This window comes from Maniola hyperantus, chromosome 18 (assembly GCF_902806685.2).
Source record: "Maniola hyperantus chromosome 18, iAphHyp1.2, whole genome shotgun sequence".
Lineage (NCBI taxonomy): Eukaryota > Metazoa > Arthropoda > Insecta > Lepidoptera > Nymphalidae > Maniola > Maniola hyperantus.
The window spans coordinates 9047313-9065434 of record NC_048553.1 but is presented as its reverse complement, the minus strand read 5'-3'; the positions used below and the strand labels follow the sequence as shown (position 1 = coordinate 9065434).

The 18122-nt window shown below is 38.9% G+C and overlaps 3 protein-coding genes across 4 annotated transcripts in view; 2 read left to right on the top strand and 1 right to left on the bottom strand.

The window, feature by feature from the left end:
- Positions 1-6324, top strand: part of sas (stranded at second) — a 48008-nt gene extending 41684 nt beyond the window's left edge. The window contains exons 10-18 of one of the 2 annotated variants that reach the window (XM_034977994.2): positions 1699-2029; positions 2110-2308; positions 2412-2548; positions 3432-3622; positions 3955-4174; positions 4439-4542; positions 5065-5232; positions 5754-5825; positions 6142-6324. In XM_034977994.2, the coding sequence (XP_034833885.1) occupies positions 1699-2029; positions 2110-2308; positions 2412-2548; positions 3432-3622; positions 3955-4174; positions 4439-4542; positions 5065-5232; positions 5754-5825; positions 6142-6149 (1430 nt within the window). In that variant the 3' untranslated portion in view covers positions 6150-6324. Of the gene's footprint in view, positions 1-1698; positions 2030-2109; positions 2309-2411; positions 2549-3431; positions 3623-3954; positions 4175-4438; positions 4543-5064; positions 5233-5741; positions 5826-6141 lie in introns of both variants that reach the window. The other variant, XM_034977993.2, reaches the window with a different exon arrangement.
- On the top strand, positions 67-1541 carry LOC138403547 (uncharacterized). Its single transcript, XM_069504553.1, has one exon. The coding sequence runs from the start codon at positions 218-220 to the stop codon at positions 1409-1411; it is 1194 nt and encodes a 397-aa protein (XP_069360654.1). The 5' UTR covers positions 67-217; the 3' UTR covers positions 1412-1541.
- Positions 6325-8304: 1980 nt separating the features above from the next.
- amon (prohormone processing protease amontillado) overlaps positions 8305-18122 on the bottom strand; it is a 68259-nt gene continuing 58441 nt past the window's right edge. The window contains exons 9-14 of the mRNA XM_034978125.2: positions 17917-18117; positions 15760-15835; positions 13922-14079; positions 13169-13333; positions 12457-12574; positions 8305-12000 (exon numbers count right to left, since the gene is read on the bottom strand). Coding sequence (XP_034834016.1) covers positions 11827-12000; positions 12457-12574; positions 13169-13333; positions 13922-14079; positions 15760-15835; positions 17917-18117 — 892 coding nt within the window. The 3' untranslated portion in view covers positions 8305-11826. The remainder of the gene's footprint in view (positions 12001-12456; positions 12575-13168; positions 13334-13921; positions 14080-15759; positions 15836-17916; positions 18118-18122) is intronic.

The following is an 18122-nucleotide window of genomic DNA, read 5'->3' as shown; positions in this document are numbered from 1 at the left end:
GATTTTAATAGTTATCATTATTTTAACGTTGTGTTGTTTTATGATAGGTATATTTGATTTGATTGCAAGTGTCATATTTACAAACACTATAAACATAAAACTTTACAACAAGCATGTTATGAGTCGAAACATTATTCATCTTTCATGTCATTAGCTTTACAAAACAGTTGCATGTTCGCTAATCATTCATCATACATTATTGCTTACAGCTGGAAACATGAATGCATCGACTTTTCAGACCTATGGTATGCCGTCTCATAAACAAATAGTGGTCAACTATGTGACGCCAGTTACACCTGCAATACCATCGATTACCAATTACTTACTGCCTGCACCTACTATGACTACAGAAACAAATTTTTACAAACATTTGAGTCCTGTAATGAAAGGTTCCCCAAAAATCCTCAAGAATGTAATTCCCAATACAATTCACAACGACACACTAAAATCTTATATTGATAAACCACCTGAACAATTAATGGGTAATAATATAACAGTATTTACCCCAGAGGATATCGATTATCCATTTAAAACAATACATCCTGAACCTCCTTTGGTAATGAATAATGTCGATTTGGACATAAGGTCATCATATTCTAAAAACCCAGTTTTAGGCAATCAGTTCACAAAATTTATTCATAGCAGTTCGACTCATGATAATACGAAATTTTACCCTAACAAACCATTAAATATACCTGATAGCAAACTTATCGGCCTTACACAAGAATCTGGATACGTCAAGAATACTGATGCAATGAAACATATTACTCCAAATATTGACGACTTATTTGTGAAGCAAATGTATGGTCTTCCAATAGTAAAAAAGGTCCCATCATCTCAATTACACAAATTAAATTACTTTCTTCCCGCTCATGATAAGAAGTTTCCAGTTCGGAATCCATTTCAACTAGAGGATGAAAAAACTAATCTTGAAATATCTAGGCTCAATCAGCCTTATTTTAATGCTATGCTTCATAACAAGTCAAAGAATGCCCCAATGACCATTAATTTACTTGATAAGTTACTTCCCGATTCAAATGATTATCCCAACCACAACTCCCATACTTCCATTGGACAACATGTGACTGTCATGAAAAACAAAGATTTGATGGCTGGACTACGAACTGACATTAAATCTAGCATGTGGAAAAAAGAGCCTGATACACATTTATTAACCAAAGCACCCAATCCGTATGAAACTGTTTTGCTTAAGGTTCCATCTAACCCCAAGACCGAATTACATTCCATGTTTAAACCTAGTTTGCAAGAGATTCCAAGAGCGCCTAGTAAAACGTACTCGTCCCTCGATTTCGAACATCTCCTCAACCAAATGGAACTAGAATCTGAAGTTAATAGAAACACTGGACGATCAGCGGATAAAAGCCACGGTACATCCGCGGCAGGTCAGTGACCTAGCCTTGGAATGAATCTTATTTTGTATGGCCTTATTACCCTAATAATTTCGACAGAAACGACTTTCATATTTACGGAGACTGACCATTGTTGCCCGTAAAAATAATAGTAACAAACTAACCGCAAATTCATTTATACCCTGCTTCTTTCTTACCACTAATGTTTTAGTTAGTAGATTTAATCACAACACCAGCACTCAGAAAGTAATACTGCAGAACTGTAATTTGTTGTTCAAAAACATGTAACGGTAAGCGTCGTTATTAACATCAAAAATTGAAATTACAGGTCAAATTCCACCAGGATTCCCTGCAAAACCACCGCTACACGGACAACCTCCTCCATTCCTACCAACAGTGCCTCCTGATAACCGATACCCACAAGAAGACATTCCCGATTATGAGCAGAATAACATACATCGACCTGTTAATCCTATAGAACCAGCATTATCTGGTCTCCCTCCAGGATTGCCCATACCAAGCTATGGGGATGAGAATAAGAAGCTTGCGGTATTATCGTTGCAAGGAGATTCACCTACGAGCATAAAGATGTTGTTTGGTCTTCCACCAGTTTTAGTTGGACTTCGTGGCAGCGTTGACTTGAGATATACTGATTCGGCGTAAGTTTCGATCTTTCTCGGTGGTCATACTTAATAATCTTGCGTATTTGTCTACGTAAGTCTTTAATTTATTTTTACAGAGAAGAAGATATATCCCAATGGTATTCGCAAGTATTTGCACCAGCAGACGAAGTTCTGACCACACCACGATTGGAATTCCGTTTGACTGGATTGAAACCCTCGACGACGTATAAGATCAGAGGAAAGCTCTTCCTGCACAACCTCCCTGTTGAACCAGAAAGTGAAATTTATACCGTGCGCACGCAGGATTTGCCTACAGTAAGTGACTATTGACACAAAATCTTTTATTTTCTTTACATAAGAAAGAAACCGTTCTACTTGTGAGTACCTTCCAATCTAACTTGATTTTATTAATTTTCAGATTCTTCCTCCAGAAGAAAAACGAAGAAAAATCGATTGCAAATTGACGGTTGTAGATGTAAATGACACGACAGCTCATGTAACTTGGAGGCATTTCACTGAAGAGGAGCTACAATTTATTGACGGCATACAAGTTAGGCAAGTTATATGATTTTTAAAACTACTTCAAATAATAATTACTAGTTATTGTGACGACCTCCCTGGCGCAGTGGTAAGCACTGTCGTCTTATTAGTGATAAATCCCGGACTCGATACCCGGCTGGGGTTTGGAATTTGAGTTTGGTCTGCTGGGAGGATTCGGCCGTGGCTAGTTATCACCATACCGGCAAATCCGTGCCGCCAAGCGGTTTGGCGTTACGGTACGATGCCTTGTAGAAACCAAAAGGGTAGGTTTAATAGAAACTGCTATAATACCCTTTCCAGGTTAGCCCGCTTCCATCTTAAACTGCATCATCACTTACCACCAGGTGAGATAGCAGTCAAGCTTGTAATCTGAATAAAACAAAAATCTGCGCTCTAGGGATGATGGACGATAGAACTGTGACGTAGTGTTTACACTAATGCAGTTCTTTCGTTTATTGTTTTGTTTTCGTTTGCACATTATTTCACTGATATTTTAATTAATCTTGTTTTTGTCAAAATTTCTGCGTAATTCAAGTGTAATTCAATGATTTATAAATAAATCAATTTCAACTTAGCTCCTCTTTACTCTAACTTCTATCTCTGTATGGCCTCCTATCAATCGATAATAAAATTAATCTAAATCTGAATTTAAGCAGTCATACCAATATTTATAAATACGAACGTGTGTCTGTCTTACCTTTTCGAGTCTCAACCGCTGAACCGATCTTAACAAAATTTGACAATTAGGTAGTTGGAGATGGAGCTTGGATACTTTTTCTCCGTTCCTATACGATTTTTAGAAAACTTTAATCCACGCGGGTAAAGTCGCGAGCATCAACCAATAAGGCTTCTCTACTAGGCAGGCCTATGACTACATATTTGAACTTATGAATTACAGATATCGTCCAACCGGCACCCCAATATTCAGTATGACAGAGCTGCTACATCACAGCCGCTCAGCTGCCGAGCTACATGATCTGCGCCCAGGGAGCAGATACGAGGCCTCTCTGGTCTTGATACCACCACCCCGTGCCACCACAGAACTATATGACCCTGAAAACGTCGAATTTACAACTACACCATATATCGGTAAGAAGTTCTAAGCAAATTGATGAAAATCAAAACACATCCTATTAAAAAATTCATTCATACCTAATCCGTAAGTCTATAAAGATAAAAATATATATTAAAATCATCAAAATTTCTTCTTCTATGTCGTGGTTATGAATTATTATGGTCTTGCGATCTCCTTCCAGCAACTTCTATTGACGATATTTTAGGTACACACATTTTACTGTTTACCTTCTTAAGGTTATAAAACTGGTGGTTTAAGAGCATTTTTGTTACCTATACATTAATTACAATGTAAGCCAACACATGTACCCGTATCTACTCAAAGACGTTACCTCTATTAATTCCAGATCCATACAATTGGTCGGTGATAGTGGAAGTTCCGAAAGTGGGCGCCGAAGCAGTAGAAATGTCATGGCGAGGTATACCTGTGCCCGCCGAACGTTGGGTTCGAGTATACAGAGCAGCACATGCTTGTGGGGAGAGCAGAAAGGAACATGACGCCTTCCGTCTCGCTGCCAGAGATTCACCTCCTACAATCACACTTAATGGACTGGAACCTGATGCTAAGTAAGCATCGAAAACGCCACAACTGTTTCTCGTCTCAGACCTATATTGAGCTTCTTTATAAAGGGCTTTTTGCTTGGCAAATCCATGTAACTTACTTTTTTGTCGTCTATGCACCTTGGTCGGTCTATCAAACTGCCCGATGGACTCCAGTGTCTTAAGGTATTCTAAACTAAGAATAGGTATTTAGAAAACCGTAAGACATTAGGGTCCAACAGTGTCCCGATCTAAGCTTTATAAAATTAAAAGTAAAATATTGTTTTTTAGATGCCGTGTGTGGTTAGAACTTTTCCTGACTAATGGCAAAGTGAAGACCAGCAATGTCTTGGATGTTCATACTAAATCTTTGGACTCACCAGAACCTATTGACAGTGAGTACTCTCATTCTTCTTCCAGGGTAGCGCATTCTATCGTAGCATGAATGATGCAAGTTGTTACCTAATGACAAGGTTTCATACCGAGTACGGCCCAGCTCCAAAAGCCATCATTTTCATTATCATGTTCAATCCATCGCCAGCTCACAACTGAGCCCGGGTCTCCTCCCAGAATGAGAAGGATTTGGCAATAATCCACCACGCTGGCCAAGTGTGAATTGACAGACTTCACACACGTCTTTTGACTCTCAGCTCTCAGGCATGCAGGTTTTTTCATGACGATGTTCCGTGCGTGAACCCCTCAAACAGGAGGCCGACGTAATCCGCGACAGGTTGAGATGGCAATCAGGGTATGAGGCGGGGAAACGCCCCGCATACCCACACGTCACCCGCGCTCACTCGCACCGGGTGAACGCTGGGATTGAGCGTATGTGCGGGGTGTTTCTCCCCCGATTGTCATCAAGATGGCGACCTTGATCATCGTTTCCGCATACAAATATATTTTTTATTTATTTGCAGATGTAATAGAAGCGTCCTCAGTGGCCGACAGCCGCGGCCCGCCCAGAGGGGACTACTACGGAGCACTGGTGGTAGTGGGGGTGGTTGCTGCGTTGGCGGCTCTCACGTCTGTGCTGCTGCTGCTGGTCGTGGTGCGGCGACATCGGCCGCGGTCTGTGCCAATCACGTGTGAGTAACTTTGAGGATACGCCAAATTATTGTACTCTAGCGGGAATAATCCCGCGACTTCGTGCATGTGGACTACACAAATTTCAACCCCTTATTTTACCCCCTTAAGGGTTGAATTTTCAAAAATCCTTTCTTAGCGGGTGTCATAGCAATCTGCATTCCAAATTTCAGCCCAACCCATCCATCACGATTTATTTCTTTGATCTGTTCTCCTTGTGGTGTGATGATGCAAGAGACTTCTTCAATGTGACGCTTTTTGAAAATCTCGTGGTGGGAGCTTTATCTCTGTAACAAATCTCGTCAAAATCCGATGATTTAAAGTAATGGGCTGAGAAAAGCTAGCAGATAGACATACACTTTCGCATTAATTATAATATTAGTATGAAAGTTAAAGTATGGATCAGATCAAATTTAGTAGACAAGGAATTTTCCTTTTTTTCTTCACTTTTCTTTTATGGTTCAACGATAGACTGTATCGTAGTTTCGCTTACTAGATGGTATCGTTTCAGCTGTGCCATCAGCACCCCGAGAGTCATCTCTACCGCCATACGATAACCCTGCGTTCAAACTAGAATTACAACAGGAAACTATGGGTAAGACTGAACTACTACTTACTTTTTGACGACCTCCCTGGCGCAGTGGTGCGCGCTGTGTACCTTGAAGTTTCGCCAGGACTCAGGAGTACTGAGTCTTCACAAATGACGTACCAACTGGCGGTCTAGAGCCGCCAGTTGGTACCTACTTTGTGGATCCATCATAGAGGTAACTCCATGCCTTGAGCTTGATGTAGTCACTTGACCTTTTTAAGAACACCGTTTTTGGGCACCAATAGATTTTCCAAATTTAATAGTCGCGAAGATATTAGGAAATGAATACTTGACGCTCACTGTTACCAATATTTGCTTACAGATCTCTGACAATTAAGTTCCCGTGGGCACGCGAACGGGCTCAACGGGACCACTGGTGTTGACGCACAAAATGGCCGGCCATACAATGAAATGGGTATCTAACCCAAATGATTAAAATTACAAAAAAGTCTCCTATATTGTTTTGAAGACTTTGAAACGTCAAAGACGACAAAGATAAATGATTTAATAGATTTTCTTCTAATATCATTGTTTAATAGCCACAAATCTTATAAAAAATAATATATTATCTACCTACTTTTATCAGGGTTTGATCCGGGTCTTTCTAGGCCAGTTTAGGGGGCATGGTTTATACTGAAGTAGTGAAAGGTGGAGACATGACACGGATACCTTTATTCCTATCTTGACGCTACAAAAGTACCTAATTGGGGAAGACAACAAAGTGTCCGCGCCACGTCTCCGCCATTCACCACGTCTTCGGGTTCAGTGCAAACATCTTGACCTGTGCATCTCGAGCAGGTCGAGATGGCAATCGGTAAGGAAACGTCCCGCAAACCTACACAGCTCCCGCGCTAACCCGGTGCGGACAAATGTGGGTGACGTGCGGGTGTGCGGGGTGTCCCCTCACCTCATGCCGCGATTGCCATCTCAAACTTTCGCGGACTATAGATGCGGTGAGAGGGGTTTGTATAGGGGTTCGCTCTTCCATTTTTAATAATCAATTATGTTAAGCGAGTAGGTATAAACAGGTAAAGTTACTACTTACCTACCTACTTACTTTTTGTCGGTTTTAATAATATTTAATTAAATTGTAAAGAAAACGTGGTAAAACGTGTGCCTTATTGCATAATATTTTTTTGTATATAATGTTGATATTAAAGTTAAGGATAGTGTAGGTATACTTTAATATATAAGACTGGTGTCCATTTTTGTGGTAACAACGAAGTTATTTGCTTGGAAAATGATGATTGTCTAGATTCTCAGCTCGTTTTTCATTTAACACACATTTAAACCCGAGTAGTACTTATTCTGCTAGCTTTTTGTTTTTCACACAATTAATATCAACTCTAATAAAAAATCTTTGCCATGCTAAACGCTTGATCACGATACTAGCTCATTCAACCTCGCGAATGTCATATACGTATAGGCCTCGGCACAAATCTAGAAAGGCGTAAATACACAGAACCCATACTTTAGGTCTTTATGACGAGGGCGGAGCGCGACAGATATAGTGTCCTTGATTGATTGGATGTCATATGAATATGATCACACCTGCCTCCCGCATTGGTTATATGCGTCTACGCACACGGAACAGTTTGCCGCTCAGACTGCGAGCACACGATGCGTTGCGGCGCCGCACCGCAAAGATTTCACCGTATGAGCGGGCACACGAGCGGTGCGGCGCTGCAACGTTGTTATGTCGCAGTGGCGCTGTAGCAGCGTTGGACAGTCTGTTAATAAAAACAACTGAGCGGTGCCGACGACGACGTCGCAACGCATTCACCCTTCCCCGCCTCGTCTCGGTGGTTGCTCGGCGCTGGAGCGCATCGTGTGACATTCCACAGATATTTCTATTCCGGCGCTGCACCGCCGCCGCAACGCATCGTATGCTCCCGCTGTCACACGCCAATCTTTTTCCGGTGAGTGAGCAAGTGTCTCCACAGACCACTATTTTCCCTTACGCCTCTACAATCTAGATCCCTGCCGGTACCTTTACAGCGTAAAATTTTAATAGTTGTAGGTACAATCATCTAATACGGGACCTATATACTCATGTTAAGGAGTAGTGTAGATTAGGTATGGTGATAAAATACAAAAATGCTACTAGATTAACGAGTCTAATATTTAATTATAACTGATAAGTTACCTAGTTGGGATACGTAAAATAAATGTAAATGATGTCATCGGATCACGCAATTTAATTGTTAATAATTAAAATATCAAATAGAATTGTTACAATAATTTATAATGAAATAAAGTTTTATTTATATTTTGGTATTTTATTCGTTTTTTGTACCTATAAAAATCGAAATTATGGAATGAAGGTAGTTTTATTTTAAAGCCGATTTTTAGTTCCAAAGTCGCGTCCTGACTGTATAGCTGACTGACTCTGACTGACTGTATAGAGAGACTGTATGGTGTACTTTTGTATAGCGAGTGATTGCAGATCGAATATGAAAGTTAAATAAAGGGAAAGGATGACCAATTACAAAAACGTCGTTTAATTCAAATACAACACCAAATCACATTATATTTTCTATATAGTTTTACATAATAGATTTTCTCTTTACATGATTTGACTAATCCCCTCTAATCTGCAATGAAATTATTAATGCATGCCATTACAAAACTATTTTAATTAATTTATGCTATTTCGGATATATCAGAACATAAGACGAAATGTTAACATATTTTACCATTTTTTTAAATAAAATATAATTATATAGAGCCCGTTAATAGTTCATAATATGGGCCCGAAATGGTTTATTTTTTAAACCTTTATTTTCTTATATTATTAGGCTGAGACTACACTAGACCGCGTAAGGAGACACTTTTTTAAGGAGACAAAAAGTTTGTTAATGATTCAAATGTTTTTACCCCTCAAAGTTTAGTATAGTCTAAGCTAAGCCTAGTTATCGCGACACATACGACCCGACATGAAAAACTCCGAATTGAAAATACTCGAATGTTATATAGATAAAGTTCACAAGTTTAATGAGAACAAAGATAATTTAGAAGCTATTTATGACAACAAATTTCACATTAAATGTCGCGTCGAATCGCTTGTCGTAATCAAAAACATGAGTTTTAATATTCTGCTTAGGTATAGTCTAATATCTTTAATGCGCACATCCAAGTGGGTATGTGCTATGAAAAGTGTCATTCAAATGTCCTTCAATTAGCTGGGATAATGAAGGCCATTTGAAGTTTAGACAATGATTTATATGTTTTTTGATAACATAATTTAACATTCATGAATATATAAAAGTAGGTGATTAGGGCCCTAAAGAAAAATATCAGTTGGGCACAGATCACAATGGCGAAATCATATGTGCATATGACGCGTTCGCATCGCGACAAACTCTCATTGCCTTATTCTTGGAAGACAAATAGAGAACATCGGCCATTTACGGCCAAAATTACCATATTTAATCAATCTATCTGTATATCTTCTTCGCTCTGGGCTGGTTTCCGCACTTAAACGTTTCCGTCTGTTGTGCGTTATATATCTGTATCTGTATATCATCATCAGGCATAAATGACCAACATTTTTCTATTTATCGATAATGCTAAAAGATAATTATTTAATATTGGGTACTTAATTGTAAAAAAATTAAATAAAAAATACTTCCTAATAAATCTTGCTCAACTTCTAATTTTACAAAAAACCATTATATAAAATGGCAATAATTTATAAACGTTTTAAATAACCGTATTGTAATTTTCATTTCTGATATGTTTCGGACAATATGATCAATGCTACTAAATATTAATTATGTTATGTGTAGAAGATGAACAACATTTTATAGTAATTAGTACAATTTGTGTTAAACTCTTTTAATTTGTTATCTATCTGCAATAGTATGCAAGTATAAATAAATGCACTATTGACTAGAAATACACCTGTACGTGGATTGATACAAGAAATACTAATTTCATATATATTTTTTATATATAGACATTCTTATTTAAATTAGTAAGATAGTAGTCTGAAAATTAAATTAATCATTGTACGTTATAAATTATAATACAAACAAGTTTATGTTATGCGCATACTTATTTTTATGAGATCTACTAATTTTACAAAATGACAAAAATATTTATAATTTTTCACGATGTCATGGCCCCTGCTCGATAGATTTTTTATTTTATTTTAAAGAAATGTTTAGAAGAATAAATCAGCATCAGCCTATATACACACCGCATGTTTTTATTAACCCTTTTATTTAAAAATATATTTAGGAAATAACAATACAGATTGTACATTAGGACCAATAACCCACCAATTATTTTTAATAACAGTGTGTATAAAACCTAATATGAAGTTGACAGAGACTATACACAAATGTAACTGAAATAGAAAAGTTTAAATGATTTTTTTAATCCGAAATTCTATTCCCGATACACTGAACGATCCTTTGATTTTACTGCTAAACGTACGTAGGTTGTAGTGGAAAACATGAGTAATAGATATTAGAAGTTCGTTAGTGAAATATCTACAGCTTACCGTCACCTCGACCGACCTAGAAATGAGAAGATTTCGAAAACCTAAAGTAATATTTTGGGACACGCAACCGCGAAACTATGACGCGAGAAACAAAATAATGTGCTATGTGTTTTGTCACGTTTGTACAGAAAAGCATTGAATTGCATACGTTATAGGAGAGCGTAGTTCATTAAGCCGATAGACGTTGGGGACCCAAGGTGTTTGAATAGCGACCTCGCACCCAAAGCGCAGCGTTGGAAGAACCCCCCAGGTCAGCCCAGGTGGTCAGGGGACATCAAACGACTCCCAGGGAGCCGCTGGACTCAAGCACATGACTGTGGCGTGTGGTAGCCCCTACAAGATACTTATGTCTAACAGTGTACGTCTATTGGTTAATGATGACGATAGGAGAGCATTTGCGCATCGCGTTGTCGCGTTTTGGGCATTGCAAGTGTCGCGTGGACGTGGAAGGCCACGGTCGTTGGCCCCAAAATTAAATGTTTTCAAAATCAAATACCTACGAGGCAAACGAATTTTTATTCCACATAGTACTTATACAAGGCACGCGCATTCATCAATTTTTCAAAAATAGTAAGCTTTTGATGGCACGTACTTACACGAAATTTATAAGCGAACGTCAAGAAATCTATACGAAAGTCATACCATACGCTTAAGAAAGTAGTTACATGTATGTACGTATCATTATAAGCTCTGTATTAAGGGGACTCACTTCAGTGCTTTCTTCATACAAACGTAGGAGGGAAAATACAACAATATTCGATATTGTACGCACAAAACTAAGAATTATATCGATTTACCTCGTCTTTATCTAGGTTCATTGATATATAAAACATTGAAAAAAATATTGATTTAAAAGTTACGAGCCTCAAAAGATTCCTATTTTAACACTAAATTTATGTCTACTTTGGGCGTAAATAAATAAGATTAGGAATATGAAAATTCTAAAAAAAAATATCATTAGACATAGTTTATTTATTCATTGGTTGAAATAACTTTACTTTGCAAACATAAATTCAGTAGTTTTTTCTCAAAAATACTTTTCCTAAACCCTTTTCGCGCGCTTGATTTCGGTGAAAATCATCGTGCCTCTCACCTTTCTCATACAATGTCAAGTGAAAAGCATACATGTTACCCACGTGCGCTGCCAATTTCGGTCGAGCGTCCTGCGTCACCTTAAGTAATTTTTTTTCTTGGTTTAAGTATTAACATCTTTTAAATTAGATATTTCAATCTTCTTCGCCACTACCGCAACTTTCTTAGACCAGCGCAGCAGGCCTAGCACCAAAGTTTAATAGCAACAGATAGCATGATCGCAATCACTTCCAATTGGCTAACACTCTCTCATTATTGGCTAAAATTCACAGTTGCAGCAAAATTCCTGATTAGTCGCCCATACAATATTCTTCTTCATTAAGGAAAACTATAAACCCCAGGAAGTCGAAGCCACGGATTAAAAAAAAAGTAGGGTGTCCTCTCATTTCTAGATCGCTACATTGGTGTCTACTTGATAGTCGCGTTGTCTTCGTGCGCCTTCTTAACGACGGCTAGCTTGGAGTGAGGGTCCTGCGGCTGAAGCTGCGCGTAGGGCGGCGCGCGCGTACCGTGCAGCACCAGCGACCAGCCTCGGAGCCAGCCCGAGGCTGAACTTGGCCCGGAACCGCCGCTAAACCGCGCCTGAAAACATCTATTTATTAACCCCTGACGTTAAAACAATAATATGTACCCATTAAATTTAATATAAGAAGTAATATTTTGATCCAAGCGTTGTCCCCCGATGCTACAATAGTTGGATCAAAATATTACTTACTACCTATCTGCGAAGATTTAGGTTTTAAAAATTCCGTAGAAAATCTCGGATTATTATCCGGTATAAAAAGTAGTCTATATTCGTTTCCGGCATGCAAGCTATGTATCTACCAAATTTCATCAAAATCGTTAAAGAGGACGAGCGTGAAGTAGTAACAGACAGACAGACTCGCCTACTTACGTATTTAAAATATTACTTACTTAGTACGGATTTGCTTGGGGAAAACTGCTGAGGGGGTTGAGACTAAAATTCTTCGGCTTATTTGAAGAACTTCAGTTCTGAGGATTCTATAACTATAAAGAAAAAAAATATGAAACACTTACCTCTAGCGTCCACGTTCCTTGCGGGTACTCGCCCCACGTATGCGTGGTCATGAAAGGCCACTTGGTGAACCCATCCCGATTGTCGTCATCGTTGGCGCGGCGACTTAGTATCATTGATCTGTGGAAATGAAAAATGATAATAATAACAAGTTATTAGATCCTCCAGTCTCTAAAAGCCCTATTAAAAATGTTTTACTTACCTACAGAACAGCGGGAAAAATAACAACTTTTCACCAACGTAATGATTTTGTCTTCGATTTTTTAAATTCGTTTCCATTCCCTTTCAATGTAAATTGAGTCTTATAAGTTATACCTCACGATAGCGTCGCGGTCGTGCGTGCAGGCTAGTTGTACCGTAAGTATATCTACGGGCGAGAGCTTATCTAAATATATATAAAAGGAAAAGGTGACTCACTGACTGACTGATCTATCAACGCACGTCGCACAGCTCAAAGTACTGGACGGATCGGGCTCAAATTTGGCATGCAGATAGCTATTACGACGTAGGCGGATGCCTAAATTTTAAAAATTCAACAGCTCTTAAGGGGGTGAAATAGGGGTTTGAAATTTGTGTAGTCCACGCGGACGAAGTCGCGAGCATAAGCTAGTTTTGCTCTAAATTTTTACATTTGTCAGTCACGGTAGGCTTATATAGATGTAACTACTTATAAATAGATAGAATGAATATTGGTATAGATAGATAGAAGATTACCTAGTGCCCATAGGGCTGGTGAGGAAGAACTCCAGTTCGCCACGCCGCGAGGCGTTAGCGCTGACGACCGCCTGCACGTGCTCCAAGTAGCGCACCTCACTCGGTGTCCCTTCGCACGCCGTCGTCTCTATGTGCAGCGTTATGCTGCCCTCGGGCGGAATCTCGCTGCAACAATAAATATAGATGAAAGACCTCCAGACTGATCAACATAAAGACAGTTACAGCAAACCCCAGGCCACTTTAAAAGGAGCAAAATTGAACACATTAAGCCTAAACTACCTGGAGAACACGTCCGAACAAGAAGTGCAGCTTCGATATCCGTAATCCGTATACCCGATTGACCGTATTTAATTTATGGACTACCACTTGGCTCAGACCTGCTGGCACGTTATGATGCGGCCTAAGATGGAACGCGCCTAGAAGATGCCTAATTTACTCTTTACTTGCTGAAAAATCTTGAAATTGGAGGAAGCAACAGCCGTAGATGAAAGATTTTTACATTGTGCCCCAAATATTAGCAACATGGTTATTATAATGACTTACGAAACGCGGTCGAAATCTTGAAGTACCTAAATAGGATATCAAATAATTTCAAGTTACAAAGGCAGGCAAGGTTTACTGCCTCATATTTTCTGCTATAAAATTGTTGGAAACAGCACCCATCCACTTTTATAGGGGATAAGTAAACTTTTCGTTTAGCTAGAGGAGAGTTCGACAATTTTTTTTTGGGAATTTTTCCTTATTTATACTTACGTGTGAGTATTAACTGAACCGGCTTCACAATGATATCTAGGCGGCACCGACCGCCAGTTGGCCGCCAGGGCTGTCATAGCCCCTGCGTCCAGCACTCCAAATCCAAACAGATGGTTGAATTCCAACCCCACGCCGTTCATTGTCCAGTGGAAGCGACCCTGAAAATATTTAAAGGTAGGTATAATCTATTATCCTGCTATATTCTTCTCAAGATTTCGACTATAGGCTTTGTCACAACACAGGCTTATGGACAAAACACATCGATAGAAGAATCTTGGCAAATACATCTATCGACAGAACAACAGGTACATAATAATATTTGCTTGTGATGGATAACAGATACGCGCGTCAGCTATATTAGCTGAAGAGACTGCAATCAATGGGACACATAGTTTGAAAAACCGATAGGATCCCCAAGGTGCTTGAATGGCAACACTTCACCTTATAGCGTGGAGTTGGGAAACCCCCAATAGATGAATAGATAACCTCAAATGAACTGCTGGTAACCACTGGATACAAGCAACACAAGATCGTGTTCTGTGGCGATGGAGACTATACCTTGCTGTGGACGTTTACTGTTAAAACGACGACGAGTGAATAAATAAATCATCTCTTTTTCTACACTTCAATAAACGCATAGTAAGTATCCTTCGAATAGAACAAGTGGAAGCGTGTTAAAGATAAATTCATTCATAGAGATAAGAAAAATTCTATTTTTGTACATCATACACTCGTAGGTGTCAAAGACTACGTTAATAATTTTTCCTCGATTGTGTAGGCTGTACCTATACTGATGGTGGTTAGGCAAACATTACAATCAACGTTATCTATCAATTATTGCGTAGTACCTACCTAATACCTAATGATAAACCTTGTAACACGTAGTAGCAACAATAGGTGTCACAAATGCTGTACCCGCTATCTACCTTGTCGCTAGCCATGTTAAAGCTTATTGTATCAAGCCCGATTGATGAAGACACAGATAACACGTTTTGTTTTACACCGATTTGTATCAGTATTGTAACATTTTGCAATATTGCTACTTTTAATAAAACTTCAAGATGAATCATCTATTCAAAAAGAAAATGTATCTAAGTACAATGCCTATCATCGAAAAACGTATTTTAATTTTTGTTCGAAGACCTTACCTGATGATAAGTAGATAACGATGCTGTCTAAGCCCTTAAAAATACAAAAATAGAAATTTCAAAAAACATAAACTCCTCGAAATAGTCTAGCTCAGGCGTTTAGGTAGGTACTAATGTTGATTCAAGTTGTGATGGACATAAAACCGTTAACATAAATTGACATGTATAACCGTGAGTTTAGATTTTCAGATTTAAAGAAAAAAGTCGAGCTTTTTCAATTATTATTATCTTAGGTTATAGGTAGGTACCTTACCTACACTTCATAAATTGTTCATATAAGATAGTGTAAAACTTATCCAATTTTATCGATGGAAAACATAACAAAAAAACCAAAAAGAAAAATCTGTATTACCAAGTCGTAAAATATAGTGTCCTTTTCATTTTCTATTGTTTTATCTCAAGCACAAAAAATATTCAAATCCAACTCATTATTCTAATCACATTCAATTTTTAATTGAAGCTTTGAAAATCCGGAAATCTGCTCAACTTCTGAGTTCCAGAGATTTGAAACCCAACTCCGGAGCTGAAAAATAGTCTGAATTTCAAGCCCTAGTTTCAATCCTTCAACTTATGCGCCAATTATGTATGTAATGCGGTCGGCCCCCTGGCCCTGCACCATCTTTTGCTTCGCTGCAACCTACAGGAAATGACTATCTACTAAGCTTGCGGTAATAAAAATTATGTAATCACCTTAGCATCATACAAGGAATTCCTCTTCGATGTTAACACCGTCAGATGTTGAATGTCGCGCCAAGTTAGTTTAGGGCTGAAAAAGACAAAATAGGTATTTATAAACAAAGGATTAATTATTACGAAGTGCACTATTACCAACGGCTCCTGGTAAACAGCTACATATGGGTTATGAATTTGTAACTTTATTCTTCAGTGGTTTAACATGAGTACAAGATCACTGTTAGGGCAGCAGTAACCAAGATCCAGTTAGTCGCACCACGTTGCTCTGAGATAAATTATGGCATACTTTATACGTTTAGTACACAACAATAATATACATCTCTACAGTTTTGTGCCACCGATATTTTTGCTCCTGTACTCAGGGTGGTTGTGGTTGTAGCACGTATGAAAGGACCTTCAAATGAATAGGTATAGGCCAGAGAGTGGGCCTAGATTTGATTAATTTTCTGCATGCCCGCCTTGTCGCTCACAGCCCCGGTTTGATATAACGCCCTTCCACAGCCCACGCGCTTCTGTCAGGCATGTCCCCAATGAAGCTTTAGTTATTAAAAATATCAATCAAATAACCTATTGCTTATTGTCATTGTAATTAATCAGCCCTACTGGGCTCTTTCCATTCCAAAACTTCTAGTTCATTTTTCATAATCGATTTGAGGCTTCATATGCCTACGTGCGATCCCACGGGAACTTAAAAATCTGGTACAGGTATAGTGTGTTATCTTTGCTCTGAAATATCAAAGTAAATATCTAAGTAGTATGACTTCTTACTTATGGATAGGAAAAAGTGCCGGTTTCGAGACTGATAAACAAAAAAAAGTTGACGTACCCACCTAAGTATAAAAAGTTACAAAAAATGATAAGGTTTTTCAGACAAATAAAATAAAAACCACAATCATAGGAGGTGCTGCAGTGATTATTATTATTGTACTCTTATTATTAATATAATAGACATAAAAACTATAAAATATTTGCAGTAGGTACTTACCTAATTTTTAGGCTATTTAGCAATAATAATCTTATCATACCTATTCTATATACTTACTAGCTATGATGCTTATAGCTTGTAATAATATAAGTATAATTGTTTAAGCAAACTTTGATTAATGGAAATATTAGCCAAACTGTGTTGACATCGTAAAATATCAATTAAGGGTAGATGATGTCATACAACATAATCCATCATGCATCAACCACATCCATTTAACATTTTGCATAGGTAGTTATTTATGTTAAGTATTATTAGTAACATCATGTCTTGGTGCAAAAGCATTCATGCTTGAGATTTTATCTGAACGATAACCATGTCTCGTTTTAACTCTGAGGCTTCTGTATGATTTTATCTGAACGATAACCATGTCTCGTTTTAACTCTGAGGCTTCTGTATGCCGTGGCTATAGTTACCACCCTACCGGCAAGGCCGTGCCACCAAGCGATTTAGCGTTCCGGTACGATGCCGTGTAAAAATCAATATGGGGTATGGATTTAATAAAAATGCCATTTCAAGTTAGCCCGCTTCCATCTTATACTACATCATCAGTCATTACTTAGGTACTATCAGGTGGGATTGCAGTCAAGGGCTAAATAAAAAATGTATCTGAATCTAAATATATAAAAGGAAAAGGTGACTGACTGATTGACTGACTGACTGACTGACTGACTGACTGACTGACTGACTGACTGACTGACTGACTGACTGACTGACTGACTGACTGACTGACTGACTGACTGACTGACTGACTGACTGACGATGACTGCGCCTGTTATCACTTGTTGTATTCAGCATTCAGCGTATCATCTGTTAGGTACTTCTATATTTTGCGGACCATGACGCAAAATAGGGCCATGATAGTCTAGTAGTTAGGACGTCCGTCTCCTATTCGGGAGGTCGGGGGTTGAATTCCGGGCTATCCGATTTCTGCGCGTTTAAAAAAAATTAATATCACTTGCTTTAAAGAAACCATCGTGAGAAAACTTGCATGCCTGAGAATTCTCCATAATGTTCTCAAAGGTGTGTGAAGTCTGTCAATCCGCACTTGGCCAGCGTGGTGGACAGTGGCCAAACCCTTCTCTTACTGAGAGGAGACCCTTGCTCGGTAGTGAGCCGGCGATGGGTTGATCATGATGATGATGATGAATATTTCCGTAGGTACTTACTTCGCGTGTAGAGCCAATGCGAACACCCCAGCGGCTTCAGGCGCAGCAGCCGAGGTCCCAGAGTGGGTGGCTGTGCATTTGCCATACAAGTCGGTGGTAGCTACCCCCGTGCTGGGGTCCCGAGCACCGTTGCTGAAGGTGCTGGCGAGGGTTGAAGAGCACGACTCGTCGTAGTGGGCGTTCTGACCATCATTTATTGCGCTGGA